Genomic DNA, 19710 nt, shown 5'->3' on the forward strand with positions numbered 1-19710 from the left:
AGCACAGTGCCCGGCACACAGTAAGTGCTCAGTGTCAGCTATCATTATTACTGCTACTATTAAACGGAAGCCCCTGACCCATAGTCTCATTCACCTTTGTGTTCTCTTAGCACCTACAATGCTTGTATCTGGATAGTCCTCGACCTTGTAAGAGAAACAACTGTTTTGATATGTCAAAAAAGAAGTTGATCTGGAACATTCAGGTGGTTCAGTCAGTTAAGCATCCGCCTCCGGCTCAGGTCATGATCCCAGGGTCCTTGGATCAGGACTCGGGCTCTTTGCTCAGCGGGGAGCCTGATCCTCCCTCTACCTGCCCTTCCCCCTGATTGTGCACACTCTCTGTCCCTAACAAATAAATAAATAAAACCCTAAAAGGAAGGGAGAAAGAGAAAGAAAAAGAAATCTATCAGTCCCTCATTCTCTAGACTTTCTCTTTTCCCAGTCACTTTCAGCTTAGATTATTACTGACTAAAGAGTCTAAAATTTCAAGGGATATGTAGGATTAAATACTCAGCAGCAGCTTATGAAACAACAAACAGCTCTGCTAAACTCCAGGGTTAACATCTCATCGTGCTGGGAGAATGTTGGAAAGCAAGGCAACATCTTAAAATCCTGTGGCAAGGGAAAAGTTCTAACTCCCACCATGAATGCCAGTGATTCAACAATCTTTTTCTGAGAACAGAAGCAGATATTCCAGTGTGCCTCAGTTAAGCGTCTGACTCTTGATTTCGGCTCAGGTCATGATCCCAGGGTCCTGGAATCGAGTCCCAAATCTGGCTCCATGCTTAGCATGGATACTGTTTGCCCCTCTCCCTCTGGTCCTCCCCTTGCTTGAGCACATGTGCACACACATTCTCTCTCTCTCTCAAATAAATAAATCCTTTAAAAAAAAAAAAAAGCAGCAGATATTCCAAAATAGGGTGCCATCAAGTTAATCTGGTATCCTTAACCTAACAGGTTCCACAAGATAACCAAGTCTCAAGTCCAAAGGCAATTCTATCTATACAGCACAAAACTCACCTTCCTCTTACTGCTCCCCTGATTCTTGTCTCGTTCCGTTTTTTCCTTCTCACCATCTTTCTGTGCGCTGTTTTCTTCATTCTGATCATGGTCCCCACTGTCATCGTCTTTCAATCTGAATGGGAAGGCAAGACAATGTTAGGCCATGACTGAGCTGATTCTTGCTTACCTAGCAAAGTCACCAGGTCAAATGAACTATCATATAACAAACCCTAAGTCAGTCAAAATAAAGACAATGAGATGTACAAGAGATGAGGGAAGAGCAAGGGAGTATAGAAAGGCAGTTAGGAGGAATTCCAAAACAACAATGTCTTCCAGTTTTCTTTCTTTTTTTTAAAGATCTTATTTATTCATTTGAGAGAGATACAGAGACAGAGACGGAGAGAGAGAGATTCCAGGACCTGGAGATCATGACCTGAGCCAAAGGCAGATGCCCAACCATCTGAGCCACCTAGGTGCCCCGTCTTCCAGTTTTCTGACAGGCAAAGAAGCAAGAGACAAACAGTTTCATGGATTTTTTTTTTTTTTTGGCCAAAAATAATGAACGGATAATAAAGAGTTTCTGGATTGTATAACTGCTTTGGCCTTTCAAATAAAGTTTTAAAACTTACCTATCTTTCTTGACACTTCTTCTATCTCTCCCTCCTATCCTTCCCCATCACAATTTAGCTCAGGCCCACTTCTCTGTCATCTCAGTTATCAAAATAAATCCCTAAATGGCTTCCCTAACACAAATCATTTCCACCCTCTATCCATCCTCCACATAGCCACCAGCATCTTTCTAAATGCAAATCTGAGGGGCACCTCGGTGGCAGAGTCAGTTAAGCATCTGACTCTTGGTTTTAGCTCAGGTCGTGATCTTAGGGTCTTGATCTCAGGGTTGTGAGGTTGAACCCCGTGTTGAGCCCCACGTCTGGCTCCATGCCTAATGCAGAGTCTGTTTAAGACCCTCTCTCCCTCTGACCCTCCCCTTGGTGCTTATGTGTGTGCACATGTGCATTCACTCTCTAAAATAAATAAATAAATCTTAAAAAAAAAAAAACAAAAATCTGATCATTTAACTTCCATGTTTAAAACCATCAAACATTTAACTTCCATGCTTAAAACCATCCCTTGCCTTTTGATGCGCACCCTGCGGGATAAAGTACAATGAAATTTAAGATCCTCTAGAATCTGATTCTTGCCTACTGATATTTCTTTCCCTTCCCATCTCCCAAAGCAATCTATAGTCCCACAGCTATGCCTCTGCAAACACTACCCCTCAGCCTCAGGTGCCATTCCTCCTATGTCTATTTTTCCTATTAAATGGAGGGATCTCTTAGAAGTCTTATTAATCTTTGTATCTCCAGCACCAAGGACAAGAAGATGTTGCCCTAACATGTTACACCAGACGCTGAATCAATGTTAAACGAAAAGAAAAAGAAATGACTGAAAGAAGGAATGAATGTCTTCTTGCCTGGTAAGACTGGTCAAATGTACAGTAGGTGCTATCCTTCTACAAGCAGTGAAACTACCCTAAGGCTTTCAGGTACATCTAAAGCTCACTGGATTCAGACAGAGAGATAAATGGAAGGTGAATTCACAAAGATAAGAATGTCATTTAATTTAGAGCTGGACCATTAGCTTATCATGGCTCTTCTCCAAAATCACCTTTGGCCCTAATGACTATCTAGTCAAATGGAATTAGGTAATTCTCAAGAAAGGACCTAGAAATGCTCAAATGATAACCTTACATACCTACAGAAACATGTTGCAAAGTATTTTGCATTTTCTTTTGCCCATAAATTTCCAGTGCATAGCACATAAAAAGCACTCAATAAATATTAGAATGCACAAACTAGCCATGTGATGAGGTGCCTTTTCTGCTCATTTCACAGCTTGCAGGGTATACTCAGGTGCATGATGCCATAAATGACCCTACCCCACTCTGTTCAAGGAAAGAGTATGAAGGGCACTTGAATAAAGGGCATTCCAGCCTGGCCAATAACTGATGCCCCATGGTCTTACTCATAATTATGAGTAGATTCCTTCCTTGGCTTTTCATCCAGGAGATGAAAGATCACACAGATTCAGAAGCTGGGACAACTATATGGCTCCCACATGAGAAAAGCAATGAGTAGACAATGAACAAGAGCAAAGAAAACCAGCAGGGAGAAAGGAAATGGAGCAGAGAAAGTGGTGAGAAAAGTGGTTTTGTTTGTGATGCTGCCATCTTGTTGATTTAGTTTGACCTCCCCAGACTTCTGGGAGAACATTATCTGTGCTTATGATACTCCTTCCCCTTTATTAAACTCGAGATGGTTTGGTTTAGTTTCCTAAAAGAACCTGTATAGCACCAAGTCCCACATTTACCAAGCCACTTATTGTATCAGAGGCTAGAGTGCCTGTCCCCAAGGACCTGATTGAGGAGATAGGTATACATACTTGGGAATCAGCTTGGTACAAAGGTCCTGCTCTCTATGTGCCAAATATCACCTCCTTCTTGGTCCCAAAAAACTCCTTCCACTCTTGTGTTATCAGCCTACTTACAGTTTCCCAATCTCACCCCTCTGTTATACTCACCGTGTGGTCTCTTACCCTACTTAACTTGTCCACTTGGACTCGGGATAAGGGCCACTTTCTCTTAGAAATATTTCCTAATCTCTCCCTAGGCTGGGTCAGGCTCCCCTCTTCTGAATCTCACCATACAAATGTTTGTACTTGTCTCAGCTGTAATGTCATGGCTACTTTTTTGGGCTCCCAATAAAAAATATCTCATGGTTTTTTATACCGAATAGGCCCAAGACAGCTCCTAATCCTTATCTTTGGGGCACACCTCAGGACTCAAGTCATTTCCCTCTCTTCTTAGCTCTTAACCTTCACTATATCCTCTGGGGTCCCTTCCCTTTAAATTTTGAAGCAGGGCAGTTTACTAGCCCCAAGAAAAGCCTAAGTTCCTTTCTCTGCTGCTAATCACAACAAGGAAAGAGAAAAAGAAGAGCAAAAATAATTATATCTGAGAAGAAACAGTGCCACTGAGACCCCTGGACCACACTTCCTGATTCCCTTCAGAGATGGTAAAAGGAAATCCTATGGACCTTCATCTTGTGTTATTTGAGAGTGGAACTAGCCAACTACCCTGCCCTCGAAGCCCATACTTAAGGCAAATCACTTGCACCCTATGTTCCAGAGGCTACTCTTCCCAGCCTAAAGCTGGATTTGAGCCAAGATACAATCAGGACTAAAAATCAGTGCTCCACACACTCAGGAGGGCACTTAGCATCTCTAAGGCTATCCAGACTGAGTGGCTCTAAGTCAGCTCATCAAACTTCTGCCCAGGTTTGTCCTCATACTCTATAACTAGACTGATTGCTTGTGGATAGGAACTTGGTCTAATTCATCTTTACACATCCAGCATCAGTCAGAAGCAGACAACAAACATGTTTAATGAATACGTTTCTAAAATCAAAGCAATAGGGGCACCTGGGTGGCTCAGTTACTTAAGTGTCTGCCTTCGGCTCAGGTCATGATCTCAGGTTCCTGGGATGGAGCCCCACACCAGGATCCCTGCTCAGAGGAGAGTCTGCTTCCTCCTCTCCCCTCTGCCCATCCCCCCTGCTTGTGTGCACTCACTCTCTCTCAACTAAGTTAAAACTTAAAAAATAAAACAAAATCAAAGCAATACAAGGCAGAATAAATAGGATGAGTGCCAAACAGGTGGCTTGGACAATACTTTAAGAAAGGGCCAAAAGCTAACAAAGAGAGAATAGTGACAAAATCAAGTATGGCATCTAGAGCTGAAAATTAATCAGTCTGGGACTGCAGAACAGTGAAAGCATCTTAGGTTTTACATCATGTCAACAGGATCAATGACAGGGGCACTAACTGACTTGACAGATGTGGGGGGTAGGGTGTAATTATAGTCCTAGGTCGAAGTCGAGCCCACAGAGTAGAGTAAGGTAGAGCTCTTCTTTAATCTGACTAGATTACATCAGACTAGACTACAATACCCAGCTCCAGGCACCGGACTTTTATGATGCTGGCAAACTGGCACCAGTCCTTAGGAACCATGTGGTTTAGACTATAGAAGTCAACACCTAACAATGGTCTAACTGCAGATTTTTGGGGGACCAGGCTGGCTCAGTCAGAGGAGCTCTGGGCTTGGGGCTGTGGTTTCAAGTCCCATGTTGGGTGTAGAGATTACTCAAAATAAAATAATAAAGTAAAATAAACTTCAAAGCCTGGGGCAGGAGTGTGGTCTCTAATTGCTAATTTCAAGTAAATGAAATGCTTTGGTTTTCTCCTGTACAGCTAGGAGATGTTAAAAAATTCTGACTCAGTATAAAGAATAGCTAATAATGAAACTAATTAAAAATGACCCAGGTTAATTTTTGTCAAGAGGTACTTGAACCTAGGTTAAACAACAAACCTGGGTTTGAATTCTGCCACATGGGCCTTCCTGTTTTTGTGGACAAGTTACCCAACCTCAGGGGGCCTCATTTTCCTATCTGTAGGAGGAGGTAACACGACCCCCTTTGCAGGGTTGTTAGGAGTAGGAATAATATGTGAAAAGTACCTAGCAAGATGCCAATGGAAGCCATTACTACCATTCTTAAATTAGCTTATTGCAGATCGCTGAACGATTTGGGCAGAACTGGACTAGATGACCCGTAAAGTGTTTTCCTAAGATGAAATTGATTTGTTTGATTCAGCGGAGGAATAGGGTTTGCAGAAAGCTTCACTGAGGGAGGACTTAAATCTGGAACTCGGTGCCGCAGAGATTTAAGATGAGGGGTACAAAGGGGGGAGGGGGAGTATGGCTGTTCCTACTGAGATGGGCTCAGCTAGGCAGCAGACTTTTTCCAAGCCCCCAGAGACTTCTCAGCGAGCAGGAAACATTCCTGAGGAGCTGCCTACAGTGCTGAAACCCAGGACTCCTGAATTTGCAAACCAGCACTCCTTGTACTGGAAAAATCCCAACTTGCCATCAGCAGACAGTCACAGCCTAAACAGTGATGCCACTTTACATTTCTTCCTCACTATGAACAGTTCACAAAGTACCTGTAGGCAGATCAGATCAATCACTGTTGAATGTGATTTGATCTTTATCACACGCCGTGCAGCAGCAGGGCACTAACCACTAATGTGCCTTAGATAACAATGGCTGGGTAACTCTTCTACTGTCAAATAACTGGGAAACTGGTGGGTCTGGGCCTGGAAATCCACGTCTTTGGAGATCAGATTTACCAGATTATTAGAAGAAGGATAAGAACATAAACTACCTCAAGATACAATCGCTAGAGGGAAATACTCTCATTTCTTTTCTGCATTTCCAATTGATGCTGAACTAGGAACCAATAGGGTAGACACGGAAGTAGAGACCGGGGCAACGTCAAGTGTGCTCGCTGGGCAAGAAAACGAGCAGCTCCCCGTGAGTGTGTTGGAAGGGAAAAGAGGGAGGAGAAAGGAAGTAGGAAGGAGGCTGAGGAAGACGAGGGGCATTCCGTAACCGAGCAGCCTCTAGGCGCAACAGCCACATCGTCTCACTGCACCTTCCCAACTCTCGGACCCGGGCTGTTACCGTCCCCACTCTGCAGATGAGAACACTGACTCAGAGAGGCGAGGTGACCTGCCCAGGCTGGAGAGCGTGCGTGGAAAGCCGACTTCACAGGCAGAGCAGCCAGGCTGCGGAAACACCCAAACCGCCGCGGTCTCCGCCCCTCCACGCTGCCGGCCACCCGCACCCACCGGGGCGGGGCGTCCAAAAGGCTGCTTCCGGGCGTCACAGCCACCTCCTCCCCGGGCCCCCGCGCTTCGCCGTCAGTCCGTACGACCCCGGCGTCTCTGGGACCCCAGCATCACGCTTCCCCAGCCCCCTCTTCTTCCCCGCCGGCCGCCTGGGCCGGGGAGGCCCGCAGCCCAAGCCCGGGAGGGAGGACGGCGCCGGGGAGTTTTGCCGCCGCCAGCCCCGCTGGGGGGCGGGCGCGGGGAACGGTTGGGGGAAGGGGCCCCGTGGGGCGGCCACGCGCCACTCACGCGTCGAACTTGTTGTTCATCCTCTCACCGCCGCCGTCGCCACTGCCTCACGGAGTGACTTCCGCTCCGCCAGGTCTCCCCCAGCTTAGGGCCCGGCTACTTCCGGCTGCGCGCGGCGCAGCGGAACGTCGGCGCCCTACCTCTGTGTGGGGCGGGTATCCCGGGACGCCCGCCCGGGGCGGCTGCGCGGAGGGAGGGTTTGGCGCTCGGCAGGGTCGCGGGGGCTCTTCGCTTTGCGCGGGTTCCTGGCGCGTGTCCGAGGGGGCGCCCCGACCCCCTCCCGCGGCGACTCGGAGAAAGAGGCAGAGCCGCGTCGCTGACCGTGCGAGCTCCGGACTCACTGCTTGGTACAGATCCCGACTCCACCCCCAGACAGGCTGGCGATCCTCCCCGAGGCTCTTTCCTCTTGGGGTACTGGCCACACTGTATTACAGCGCCTGCCTCTTCGGGTTGCCCCGCGGATGGAACGGGATCGTCAGTGGCAGGCGCTAGACCTAGTCGCCCACAGTAAGTGTAGTGTTGTAAATTTTTAATTACTTGCGCCAGGAGCTAAAGAGCTCATCTCCGCCCTTTGAGGCAATCAGAGAAGTTGAGAGACTCACCCCGGGTAACAAAGCTAGTGAAAAGCTTTCAGGAACCACAGATGGGCCCACCATCATCAAAGTGCCTCCCGGATCTAAATCTCGGCTCCAAATACACAGCGGGAGCGCGCATATAAACTGGAGTTAATGAAGTGAACCTGCTGGTGGTTGAGCCCCAAAGCCAGCAACCCTGTATTTGGGGGAGGGGGTAATTTCCGGGGTCTTCCCCCCCACCCCGCAATGTCCCAATGTCAAGTCTTACGTGGTACTTTCACACTTTGGAGTCACTTTCACCTGCACCTTTCATCCTCTGATGTGGGTAGATAGGAACTGAATGTAAATGTACCCACATTTACAGATGAAGAAACAGAGGCTCAGGGGGCCCAGATGAGTTGCTCAAGTTGTCTTATCACCAATGGGACTCAAGCCCCAGCTGTACTCTCAAAGCTGGGCCTTTCCTCTTTCCCAGGAAGACCTCAGCTGGCCATCTTGTTAACTAAGTGGGTCCAGGGGAAGCTGGTCAGGGTCTCCTCTCAGAAGGCAAAGCCCAGTGATTCCCCATGATACCTCCGTGATACCCAGTGATACCTCCCAGCCTTTCTGCCTACCTCTTGGTTGTCTTAAGCATCCTTTGGGACCAGTGCAAATGCCCCAGCCCTTGAGAAGAAAAGAGGGGTCTGTTTTCCAGGCCATGGAATCTTTCTTGGAGTGTCTAGAATTGGGTTGGGAATTCTGGACTCCAGACTATTTAGCCACCAGTGTTCTGGGAAGCCCTTCTTACCCTGGGCCTCAACTTGCCCATCTGAAATGCAGGGGAATAGTGACTCTTACTTGTCCATGATGACCTGAGGAGCTCTTAATTCATGGAATCTTTTGTGATCGATGACAAAAAAAAAGCATAGAATGCAAAGGTCACTGGTGCAGGTGAGTATTGGCTGCTTATAGCGCCCAGAAGGCAGGGGAGGGAGAGTAGCAGCTGGACTGGGATGCTGCCATTCTTTCAAGAGAACATTTCACACCTGTCTCGACCTGCCTCCTTTAGGGGCCTTTGGGGAACTTGTAAAAAGGAAGGGAGGCCTAGGCATGGAGGGATGGGACCTTGCCTAGTTGGGAACATCATACAAGACAGAGTCCTTAGGGCTTCAGAAATGATGGGAGTAAGGGGCGCCTGGGTGGCTCATTCGGTTAAACAACTGCCTTTGGCTCAGGTCATGATCTCCGCCAGGTCCCGGGATTGAGCCCCAAGTTGGGCTCCCTGCTCAGTGGGGAGTCTGCTTTTCCCTCTCCCCTCTGCTCATGCTCTATCTCTCTCAAATGAATAAATAAAATCTTTAAAAAAAAAAAAGAAAGAAAGAAATGATGGGGCTTGCTAATGCTTTGCTGAAGTGAGGGGGTTGCCAGGACTAGCTAGCCAGTGCCACGTAGTGATCCCAAGAGCACACACTGCCACTGCCAACAGCCGTTTTCAGCCACTCCAGGACTCCAGCTCAGTCTCTTTATTTCCCGTGCATTTTTCAGGGCCGTTGGCCCACATGGCCCTGCAGGGCACTTCCCAAAGGGCCCATCATGACCTCAGCCACTGAAGAACACAGCTGACAAGACTCCACGTGTCTAGCAGCAGTTGGTAGCTGGTTGGCTCAGTCAGGTGGGGGCAGGTATGAGTGGGGATCTCCAGGGAATGGCAGAGTGGGCACCCGGTTGTAGTGGGCCATGAGGAAGATGCCAGCAGTGCCACAGACAAAAAGTGAGAGCATGGCCAAGAAGCAGACACGGTCCAGCACGCGGCCCACCAAGAACCACTCCTCACTCCCCTGGAGGTAAAAGGCGGGGTGTGGGATGATCAGCAGTGACACCAAGCCTGCCCTGGATCACTGTGCCATCCTCGGCCATCCAGCAGGCCTCTATTCTCCATGACCTTGGGCCCTTCTCACCTACTTCCAGGCCTTAACCTGCCTTCTGCCATAGTCCCCTGGCCTCAATGTCCCAGTTCCAATTTTCTCATCCCATCGCCCTACCACGGCCACCCCACTCATCTTGCCCCCATCTCAGTTCTACGTCCCTCCCCGGGTACTGAACCCCCTTACACTGTCAAAGTGACTCTGCTGGTGTCGGGCGAGGGCAATCAGGTTACAGGCTTCCACACATGCCTGGATGGCCGGGGCGGCCTGCTTCAGGCTGCCGCACCACTCTTGGCTGTGCCCTGGCTCCGGGCCTTTCTCTGGTGGGAGAGAGGGTAAGGTCAGGGAATAGAGCAGAGAAGAACTAGTCTGAGAAGGCAGCCTGTCCCAAGGGACCCTAGCTTCTCTCTCCCCACTCCGGACGCTTACCAACACTCATCTGCTCTGCCTGGTCCTTTGGCTGACAGCTAGCCCTCCCCATCTGGAGTCCCTGGGGAAGAGTGTCTCCAGGGTCATCCCTAACCCCCAACCCCAGCCTCACCTAGCTTCTCCAGCGCTGCCCTCACCAGCCCATTGCGCTGCCGCTGCCGGAAGAGAAGTTCACTGCGAGGCAGGCAGAGAGCAACGTCTTCCCCGGCTGTGGGCGACCATCCTGAGGAGCCGTTCTGCAGCTGGCGCCAGGGGTCGGGCACAGCTGCTGGGGCAGGTGGGTAAACGTGCATCCGCAACAGCTGGGGCAAGAGCCGTAGGAACACCTGGAGAGAGGATTTGGTGGTGGGCTTCGCCTAGAAGCCAGCTGACCTGGCATGAAGCTGGGTTTCTGAGCCCAAGGGGAAGGTTGGGTGGGAAGGCTCAAACCACTAGGGGCCCAGAGGCAGCACACAATGGCAAGGGGCTTGATGCCGCTCAGCTCCGCTGTTCTGTGCTAGACACAGGGAGCCTAGGTCCTCCAACTTGTGTGCACGGCAGCATCACCAGGGCACTCGCTACCCAGGTTTCCACCCCCGCTTTTCTGGTCCAGAATGCCTGGGGTGGGCTTGAGAACCTGCATTTGCAACAAGGGTCCCAGTTGGCTGCAGATCACACGGACTCTGGAGCCAGACTGCCTGGGCGGAATCTTGCCTCTGCTTCCTCGCCAGGCAACCTTGGGTAAGTTAATGATTCTCTCTGTGCCTTAACTTCCTCACTTGCAAAATGGAGATGGGACTAACACCCACCTTGTGTTTGATCATCTGTGATGATCAAACGCGTCTGCACGCATAATACACCGGCCACATAATAAACACTCAGGATTATATTAATCCACTGGGCACATGCTTCAAGATATACACAGTGGGGTTTGCCACTGAATGTGGCAGGTGAGTAGGGAAGGGAAAGGGATGGAGAGGAGGACGCGTGTGAGTGGACTGGACGGGAGGACACTGGAGCGGGCAGGGAAGGGCCTTGCCTTTCGGACCCCACGAGCCATGGAATGTGTGTGGGGGGACCGCAAAGACACGTTGAGCACGACCACGGCATTCACGACAATGAGGATGGTCACCACCAGGAGGAAGGTGAGATACCTGCCAGGGTTGAGTGGGCAGGAGGTGGGGCTGGGCCCTTTGCCCTTCATCTCTAGATGCACCCCAACTCTTGGCAGCCAACACCCCCCAATCCCTTAGGGTGAAGGGTTGGCATTGAGGGAGGTGGGTGTGGGAGTGGCAGGAGGGACTTCCTGCCCTGACTTCTGGGCAAGGTTGGGGGAGGTGGGCGGTAGGCGTGAGGGGCAGCCTTACTTGCTGATTAGTGGCACTGCCTGGGAGGTCTCGGGCACCTTCTTGGCCACAAGGAAGAGGAAGACAGTCTGGGCCAGGAGCACGTTGATGGCGACAGTACACTTCTGGCCCCCAGCTGCCCATAACCAAGAGGTCTTCAGAGCTGATGTCAATTTCCCTGCTGTGGGGCACCTCCCCCACCCCATAAGGAGGCCGATGGCCCTGGTCTCCAGGGACAGGTGGTCCTGTGTGCGGTACCCCAACCCTGCATCCTCCCAGCTCGTCCCTGTGCTACCGCCTGGGTCCAGGTCTCCCCTCCCACCCGCTCCTGGTACCCTTGGCAGGAAGGAAGTAGATGAGGATGGCGACTGAGGAGATGAGGACACAGGGCGCAATGATGTTGATGACATAGAAGAGGGGTTTGCGCTGGATCAGCAGGTAGAAGATGACCTTCTGGTGGCCTGCCTCCTCCGCTGGGGCCTCCACGTCCAGCAGCATCTTGGCAGGCCGGTGCCGGATGGCCCACTCCCCATTCTCTGAGGGAAGCAGGCCAGGGTGGGCGCAGAGAGGGAAGCCCCCGTCCCCTAGCTGCAGGGTGGCCAGCGCAGGCCCAAAGGAGCACCGTCCAAGGAGCCCGGATACATGATCCCCCTCCCACCCAAACTGGGAAAGAAGAACTGTGTTGAGCCTTTAAAGATATATTTTTTATGGTTTACTGTGGTTTTCACCTTGAGTTACAGGGAAGGGGGTCTGAGCTCAGTCTGGTTCTTCCCTGGAGGCCAGATCCAGCAGGGATCCTGGGAGGGAGTTTACCTGTGAAGGCCTCAGGGTCGATGAAAATCCACTCGATGGTCTGACCATCTTCCTGGCTAAGCTGCAGATTGATCTCACTGGTGCTGTAGGTCTGGGACCTGGGAAATGGGGAGGGAAGGGGGATACATTCAAGTGTGGGTAGAGCCACCTCTGAGGTCACCCAGATGATCCTCCAGGGGCAGCTGTGGACAGTATTGCCTCCAAAAGTGCAGCCCAGAGGGGCACCTGCGTGGCTCAGTCGTTAAGCATCTGCCTTCAGCTCAGGTCCTGGGATAGAGCCCCTCATTGGGCTCCCTGCTCAGCAGGAAACCTGTTTCTCCGTCTCCCACTCCCCCTGCTTGTGTTCCCTCTCTTGCTGTATCTCACTCTGGCAAATAAATAAAATCTTAAAAAAAAAAAAAAAAAAGGAGGGTCTCCTTGTAAAAAGAACACCTCTCTAAATTATGGGAAAAACCCTCACACAGACCTTCTCCCTCCCACCCCGTTTCTGGATAAGAAGACTGATTCATCCTCCACCTCTCCGTGGGCTGAGGGGTGACACTCGTGCGTGCCTTCTTGCCCACCCACCCCGGTCATTAATTCCTCCTTTGGGGTACAGGCAGGGAAACTGAGGCAGGGAAGGAGGACGAGCAAGGAGACTGTGGCTTAGCAGGGAGGGATGTGGGCATCTTCAGGTGTCTGAAGATGACAAGTACACAGGCCCCCCGAGAGCTGGGTTGGGCCCCTGGTGAGAATGCCTGGCATCCCCCATCCAGCCAGGCTCCTCTTAGGGCCACTCTCTGAATCCCTCCCTGCCGCCCCCACCCCCGGTAAATGGCCTCACTGGAAGACGAGGGAGCAGTTCTGCCAGTCGAAAGGGAAGTAGGTGACAGAGACCGGGCAGGATGAGCGGAAGATGGCTGGCGGCAGCCAGTAGACACATCCATCAGGAGACACCAGCACATTGCAGTAGAGGGCCACCTCGAACACGCCGTCCACACTGTGCACAGGCCGGGCCGCGGGCTGGGGCGAGGGGTCACGTCCCCGGCAGCCCCAGGCCAGCCCTTGCCCTGCGTGGATGGGGCCTGGGGACAGCAGCCCTTCGCGGCCACAGGGTCCACCACCTCCTTCCAGAGCTCCCCCACCCCACACCCACTTACGGGCTTCCTCCAGCCTGTCCCCTCATCACCAGGGCCTGGTCACAATGGTACTAACATCTCCCCAGCTCTTGCCAAGTGCGGGAGGCACCCCCCAGTGCAGCCCTCCATGTCTATTCTGTCCTGACGGCTTCTGTGGCAGCTGCCCTCATCCCCACGGCCAAGGGAGGGCAGCGGCCCGCCAGAGGACCCGGGATGGAAGAGATGGAGCCAGGCGGGGGGTTGGGTCTGCTGGCCCGGCCCTGCCCTCGGTGGCACCTGCCCCTGCCAGTATTTCCTGGTCTGTACCTTCTGCTCACTGGGCCCTTTCCCCGGAGCCCCCTTGTACTGGGCCCTACCCTTGTGTCCTTTTGTCCCCCCCACCCCTGCTTGCGTCCCTCCTCACTTGTTCTCCAGCACGACATCCGGCCGCCACACCATGGTGGACGGCACCCTCAGCACCCATAGGCCTTCGTAGTCTTGTGGGTCCCAGCGCAGGCGATAATCACACCACTGCTGCAGGGGGAGTGGGCTTGCCAGGCCCTGCTCTCCGCCAAGTCACCCTCTGCTCCCCCCAGGAATAGGAGCCTAGCCCAGGTGGGTCAGAGGAGGCAGGGAGGGGATGGGGGAAGGCAAGTAGCTCTAAGGGCCTTGGGACCCGATAGAAAAAGACTGCGGGGTGGCCTCTTACCATCTCTATCCAGACATTGGTGGTGAGGGCCTCCTCTCGCTCATTCTAGGGGTACAGAACAGCAGGCTGAACCCCCATCACTTGCCCTTTCCAGATGTTAGTCCCTTTAGACCCCCGTTGGGCGCTACAGGACCCCAGCCTCTTGGGCAGCCCTCGTGAGAGATTTCCAGCCCCCCAGCCTCCCCCACCTTCCCCCACCTCTCCCTAGCAGGTCCCAGGGGCCAGGTACACAGGGCCTTTATCTCCCCCACTGTCCTCCGGGCCTGTGGCTCACCAGGGAGATGAGGTTGGTGAGCGTGAGCTTCAGGCTGACATTGACCACATCCGAATCGCGCTCAGCGGGCCTCAGGTGGGGGTTGTAGCTGTGCATCAGGTCCCCGAGCAGACGTTCTTCCTGGTTCCGGCCCTCGGCTCCTGCAACAGACAGCACTGAGCCTGGGTACAGGGGCTATGGGGCAGAAAGAGGGAGAGGCCACAAGAGGGTGTGATGCGGAGAAGTAGGGTGCTGGGCGTGGGGACAGGCTTCAGTAACCCTCTAGACCCTCTGTCCCCGGGGCTTTGGGTCTCTACTCCAGTCCTCCCCAGGCTCCTGATCTCCTGTGTCCACACCCAAGCAGACAGCCAGCAGCAGCAGGAGGAACAGCAGCCCTGGGCCCCTGAGCATGGTGCCACAGCTCTCTACAGTGACGGGTGGGACAACGGCTCCCAGCTCAGGGTAGAGAGATGCAGACTCTGGGTCTCATATAACAGTCCAAGCTCCCACCCCAGCCAGGCCAGCCCAGCCCCACCAGCTGTCCGACCACAGCACTGTCAGCTGTTCCAAGACGGACAAAATGCCAGGCTCAGGTTACCTGGGCTGGGGAGGGGACAGAGGGGGCCTATCTGCTCCAGTAGAGACAGCCCAGCCTCTATCCCCACTCTCTGATTCTGCTGTCCCAGCCCCTGTTCCTTCTCTTGGGGGAACTGAAGACACAGCCAGGGACAGATAGATGTGGGAAGGAGGCAGAGTGTGAGGAAGGGCCCCGAATTGGGCTCTCTCCTTCTACTTCCTCCAGGGGGTGTCAGGATTTGGGGAGGTATGGAGGCATGTTCTGTACCTGAGTTTCTCTGTGATGCGGTTGAGGACCACAAACTGTCCCACCAGCCTAATGTCTTCATGGGTTCATATCTTCATGGGTTCCTCCACTGGGTCCAAGCACTGCAGGCAAAGCCTAGGAGAGAGACCCACTACGTTCCACAGGCTTTGATACCTTAATGCAAATTAGGGTGCCAGTTCGGGCATCCTCCCAGGCTCTGAGACATGGCACATAGGACTGGTAAGGTTTGAAAGAAGGAGGGCTGAAGAAGACCTGAAATTTGGGGGCTCTTGGGAATAGAACAACCGCTGAATAGGGGCTCCTTAGTGTAGCCTCACTATTTCTTAAATTATCTATAAACTTGGGTGCCTGGGTGGCTCAGTGGGTTAAGTGTCAGCCTTTGGCTCATATCATGATCTCAGGGTCCTGGAATCGAGCCCCACATCGGACTCTCTGCTCAGCGGGGAGCCTGCTTCTCTCTCTGCCCATTCCCCCAATGCACACGTGCTCTCTCTCTCTCTCTCTCTTTCGCAAAAATAAATAAAATCTTTAAAAAAATTATCCACAAACTTAGGGAGTCCCCAGCATGTGACAGGCCCCAGGCCAAGCGGGCAGCAGGGGATTTCGAGGAAGGCAGGGGTAAGCCTGAGCGGCTCACAGGAAGTCACTGCTCTCAGTAGGACAGGTAGATAAGGTCAAGGTTGTGGCCCCCAGAAAGTCAGATGAGGGGAACCCAGAAGGGCCAGAAAACACGCTCCATCCACTTTGTAGTTGAGGTCAGGGGGAGGGGAGGGCTGAAGCTGGTCTAAGAGTTGAGTGTCCTTCTGCTAGTTGTGGCCATGGGCTCAGGCTACCTGCCTTTTGACCATTTATTCACCATTTATTTATTTACTGGGTCAGGATGTCCCAGTAAGTTTGCAAGACCAAAAAAAAAAAAAATGCAGGTTTCTATAAGTGCTAGCCACACATGGGCATCCTGGGGGACAGTGTGGTGGAGGCACCTAAGGGCTACATGTCCCCCTCCCTCCAAATAAATGATGTCTGCAGCATTTCAGTGTGTGTCAGTGAGCTGGAACTCTGCCTTGGAGATCTGTGTGAGGTTGGCTCAGACCCCAGGCCTCCACAGCCCAAGTCCTGTCTGTCCTCACCAGGACTTTGGGGTCGGAGGGGACAGCAGTGGTGGCACCTGTCTTCCCCAGTCATTCACTTCTGTCCTTGTGCTCAGTCCTGCTCTAGGCCCCACTCCCAAGCATCACTCTTGCCGCCGGGAATCTAGGTATGTAGCCCCTTTCCCTAAAGTTTACGAAGCCAGTTCCCCTTCTTCCCAGTTTGCCCTTTGGTGCTCCCCAGAGCAGTACCTCTTTCCCTCTCTAGTCCCTCCAAGACCACATGTTGGCATGCCCATTAATGGCTCCTGCTAAATAATGGACCACCTGTTCTCCCCCAACCACACACTGCTCCCAGCCATGGTGGTCTGGCCCACCCCAACATTTCTGACCTCCCCTTTCCCCTTCTCTACAAGTGTCTGGGAGGGAAAAGCAAGGTTGTGGAGCATGACTTCCCTCTGGTATGAATTATACCACCTTCGCATGTATGAAGAGATTTCAACTCCTGTTTTTTCCCCTTCTTTCCTGCTGTGGGAGAGAGGCCAAGTCTCCTTGGTGTTCTCAGGAGGGTCGGTCACCCGAGGAGGGCTGGCGCTGCCAGGAGGGGCTAAAGGGGGGTGTGTGGAAGCATTAAGAGAAAAATCTTCTGCAGGCTTCATTTGTGTCTAACAGCTACTCCCTCTTTGTCACCTCCTCTTCTGGAGACTGGAACGTTCATTTCCCAGGCCCCCTTGCAGATAAGGATGGCCGTGTGATAACATCTTGACCTGTGGGATGTCTATAGAAGTCAGCTGAAGGGCTTCAGGGGAGAGCCTTTTCTTCCTGACGAAAGGGGTCAGAAATGACTGGCTCCTTTCCTGTGCTAAACACAGATGTGAAGTGAGGATCAGTGGCAGTCTGCTTGCACCCTGGGGCAACAAGCATGAGGGCCGGGCCGCTGGGCAGAGAGCCCAGAGCCTGGGTCTCTAATAGCTTTGTGGGACCGCTGAGCGAAGGTGGCAGCTGCTGCCTTGTGATCTCATCACAGAATGAAGACGGAGCCTTATTGGTTTGAACCACGGTTCTTTGGGTTTCTGTTCCTAGCAGCCCAGTGCATGCCTCAGATGCATCACTGTTTGAAGGAGAGTGAGTAGCGCTGATGGCCTGGGAAGAGTGTGTAGGGACACCCTGTGGTTTCACAGGAAGCTGGCCCCTTGTAGGGGTGACTCCCTGGGGAGTTTCCCTGTCACCCAGAGAGGGGACCCGTGCTGACAGCGCCCTGGGGCCGCAGTGCTGGAGGAATGTGTGCAGCTGGGGGTCCTGCTGTGATCCTGGGAACCTGTGCATGGGGCACTCTTGGTCAGGTGTGGCATTTTGGGGTTGTCTTTTGGGGGAAAGTTCACGGCCACCCGAGACGGGAAGATGCAGAGGATTCACCGGGAGGTTGCCAACAGTGCCATCATGTGGCAGAGAGAAGCAAGGACAGTGACTGAGGGATCTGATTCAGGATCCCTCTTGGTGCTTGAGATGGGGGCTGTCTCACAGAGGAAGACCCCAGGAAGGTCCCAGACTTCCTGCTCATCTGATGGTGTAAGTCCAAGCTACTTTCTCTATTCAGAGGGGAAAAAAAATAAAGATTTGTACCTCGAATCTGTGCACAGTTTATATTGGAAGTCAGAAGTAACTAGGGTCAGTTTTGCCGTTAAGAAGTTTGTCTTTTTCTGGGCACTGGGTTCCCTGGTGGCAGTGGGCCCAAATCCTAGTATAAATGTATAGAAGTTTTTATAGTCACGTAAAAAAAAGAGGTTTGTCTTTTGTTCATTTCCACTGAAAGACTAAAAACTTCACCTTTTGTATACCTGAGCTAATGAGGTCTCCAGTTCCCTCTGAGGGAAATGGGTTGAGCTGTGACAACCTTTAGTGTGTACATCAAGCAGGAGAATAATTGGGTCCTCTGTGCTTGCTCCCATATGCCCTCAGACCCCCGGCCAGCCTTGGACATAGGAGTCCACAGGCCCATCCTCTGTGACTCAGGCCCACAACTGAGGAATTAGTTAAAAAACCAGCCCTTAAATTTGCAGGACGGGAACCATAAGAGACTCTTAATCACAGGAGACAAACTGAGGGTTGCTGGAGGGGAAGGGGGTGAAGGGATGGGGTAACTGGGTGATAGACACTGGGGAGGGTTTTGTGGTAATGAGCACGGGGTATTACATAAGACTGATGAATCACAGACCTGTACCCCTGAAACAAATAATACATTGTATGTTAATTAGTTGAATTTAAATTAATTAAGAAAATTTGCAGGACATGTGTAAGGAAGGACCTTTATGACTACTAGCAAATTCGATTTCCACAACACCTCACAAACGGAACTTACACACTTTGTTGATGAGAAAACCGAACCTAAGAGATGAGTGTGGCTCACCCCAGATCATCCTCTGGTGAACACAGCACCCCCAAACTTTGTCTCTTAAAAATCATATGCTATTCCACACAGTTTCTGGGGGTCAGGAATCCAGGAGCAGCTTAGCTGAGTGGCTCTGGCTCCAGAACTCATGGGACTGCACCCAAGATGTTGACCTGGATGGTGATCTCCTCTGAAGGCCACATCGGGGCTGGAGGATCTGCTTCCAAGGTCACTCATGGGGCTGCAGGCAGAGGGGCTCAGGTCCTTGCCAAGTGGGCCTCTCAACAGGACTGCTCCCGTGCCAGCTGGCTTCCCCAGAGTGAGAGATCCAGCTGAAAGCAAAGAGTGATGGAGCGGGAGGCAGGGAGTGCTGCAGTGTCTCATAGAGCCTAATCTCAGAAGCGACACACTGTCACTTCCACCTCCTTCTGTCAATCACACAGACCAAGCCCAGTGCATTGTGGGAGTGCACTACACAGGGTATGAATACCAGGAGGTGGGGATCACTGGGGCCATCTTGGAGGTAGGCTATCATGTCTCCCAGCATCTGCAGCCTCGGCCTTTGGCCCTTGGGATAGGATTGTCGGGGGCTCCCTTTGGGATAGAGTTGTCAAATTTAGCAAATAAAAATACAGGATTCTGGGCACCTGGGTGGCTCAGTCTGTTGAGCCTCTGACTCTTGATTTCGGCTCAGGTCATAATCTCCGAGTGGTGAGACTGAGCCCCTGTTGGGCTCTGTGCGTTCTTTTTTTCTTTTCTTTCTCTGTCACCCCTCAAAACAAAACAAGATGCCCAGTTAAGTTTGAATTTCAGATAAACAATAATATTTTAGTAAAAGTATGTCCCAAATATTGTATGGAAACCCTGCTTTGGGGAGAAGAGTTGCCCAAGAGGAGACACTTCTTGCGGGGGGGGGGGGGCTGAGTTCTAGGGCTCTAGGATTGTGCATGTGACCTGAGGTTGACAGGCTGCCCTTTGGTCTTTTTGAGTGTTGAGCTTGGCCCTTCCACCCCCATCCTTGGCTTCCCTGAGGGACCCAGACAAAGTCACCAAGGCAGAAAGAAAGTTCTGGGGAAGGCCAGTTTGCAATCCTGGGGCTCCCACCCCTGCTGAAAACCTCTTTCCTTAACAGGTTGGGAGAGGGAGGTGTCCCCACATAAAACCCCCACTGGGGCCTCAGAAGCCCAAGGCTGAGTGGTTGTCGAGAGGAGGGTGGCCGGAGGAATAGGGAAGTGAGAGCACAGGATCCTAC

At 52.1% G+C, this 19710-nt stretch overlaps 2 protein-coding genes across 4 annotated transcripts in view; both read right to left on the reverse strand.

The window, feature by feature from the left end:
* The window catches only part of EIF4E2 (eukaryotic translation initiation factor 4E family member 2), a 29865-nt gene extending 22721 nt beyond the window's left edge, over positions 1–7144 (reverse strand). For all 3 annotated transcript variants that reach the window (XM_080798247.1, XM_080798246.1, XM_080798245.1), the window contains exons 1-2: positions 7036–7144; positions 1021–1135 (exon numbers count right to left, since the gene is read on the reverse strand). In XM_080798247.1, the coding sequence (XP_080654373.1) occupies positions 1021–1135; positions 7036–7055 (135 nt within the window). In that variant the 5' untranslated portion in view covers positions 7056–7144. The remainder of the gene's footprint in view (positions 1–1020; positions 1136–7035) is intronic.
* Positions 7145–9163: 2019 nt separating this feature from the next.
* Positions 9164–14551, reverse strand: CHRNG (cholinergic receptor nicotinic gamma subunit; the record flags this gene model as incomplete). Its single annotated transcript, XM_080798976.1, has 12 exons — positions 9164–9427; positions 9701–9834; positions 10056–10269; positions 10962–11076; positions 11290–11404; positions 11604–11804; positions 12082–12179; positions 12905–13060; positions 13603–13712; positions 13888–13932; positions 14162–14301; positions 14497–14551. 12 exons carry the CDS (start codon positions 14549–14551, stop codon positions 9254–9256), a joined length of 1557 nt encoding a protein of 518 aa, XP_080655102.1. The 3' UTR covers positions 9164–9253.
* Positions 14552–19710: the final 5159 nt, after the last annotated feature.

Source organism: Martes martes (genome assembly GCF_963455335.1).
Source record: "Martes martes genome assembly, chromosome: 3".
In the NCBI taxonomy this organism is placed as follows: domain Eukaryota; kingdom Metazoa; phylum Chordata; class Mammalia; order Carnivora; family Mustelidae; genus Martes; species Martes martes.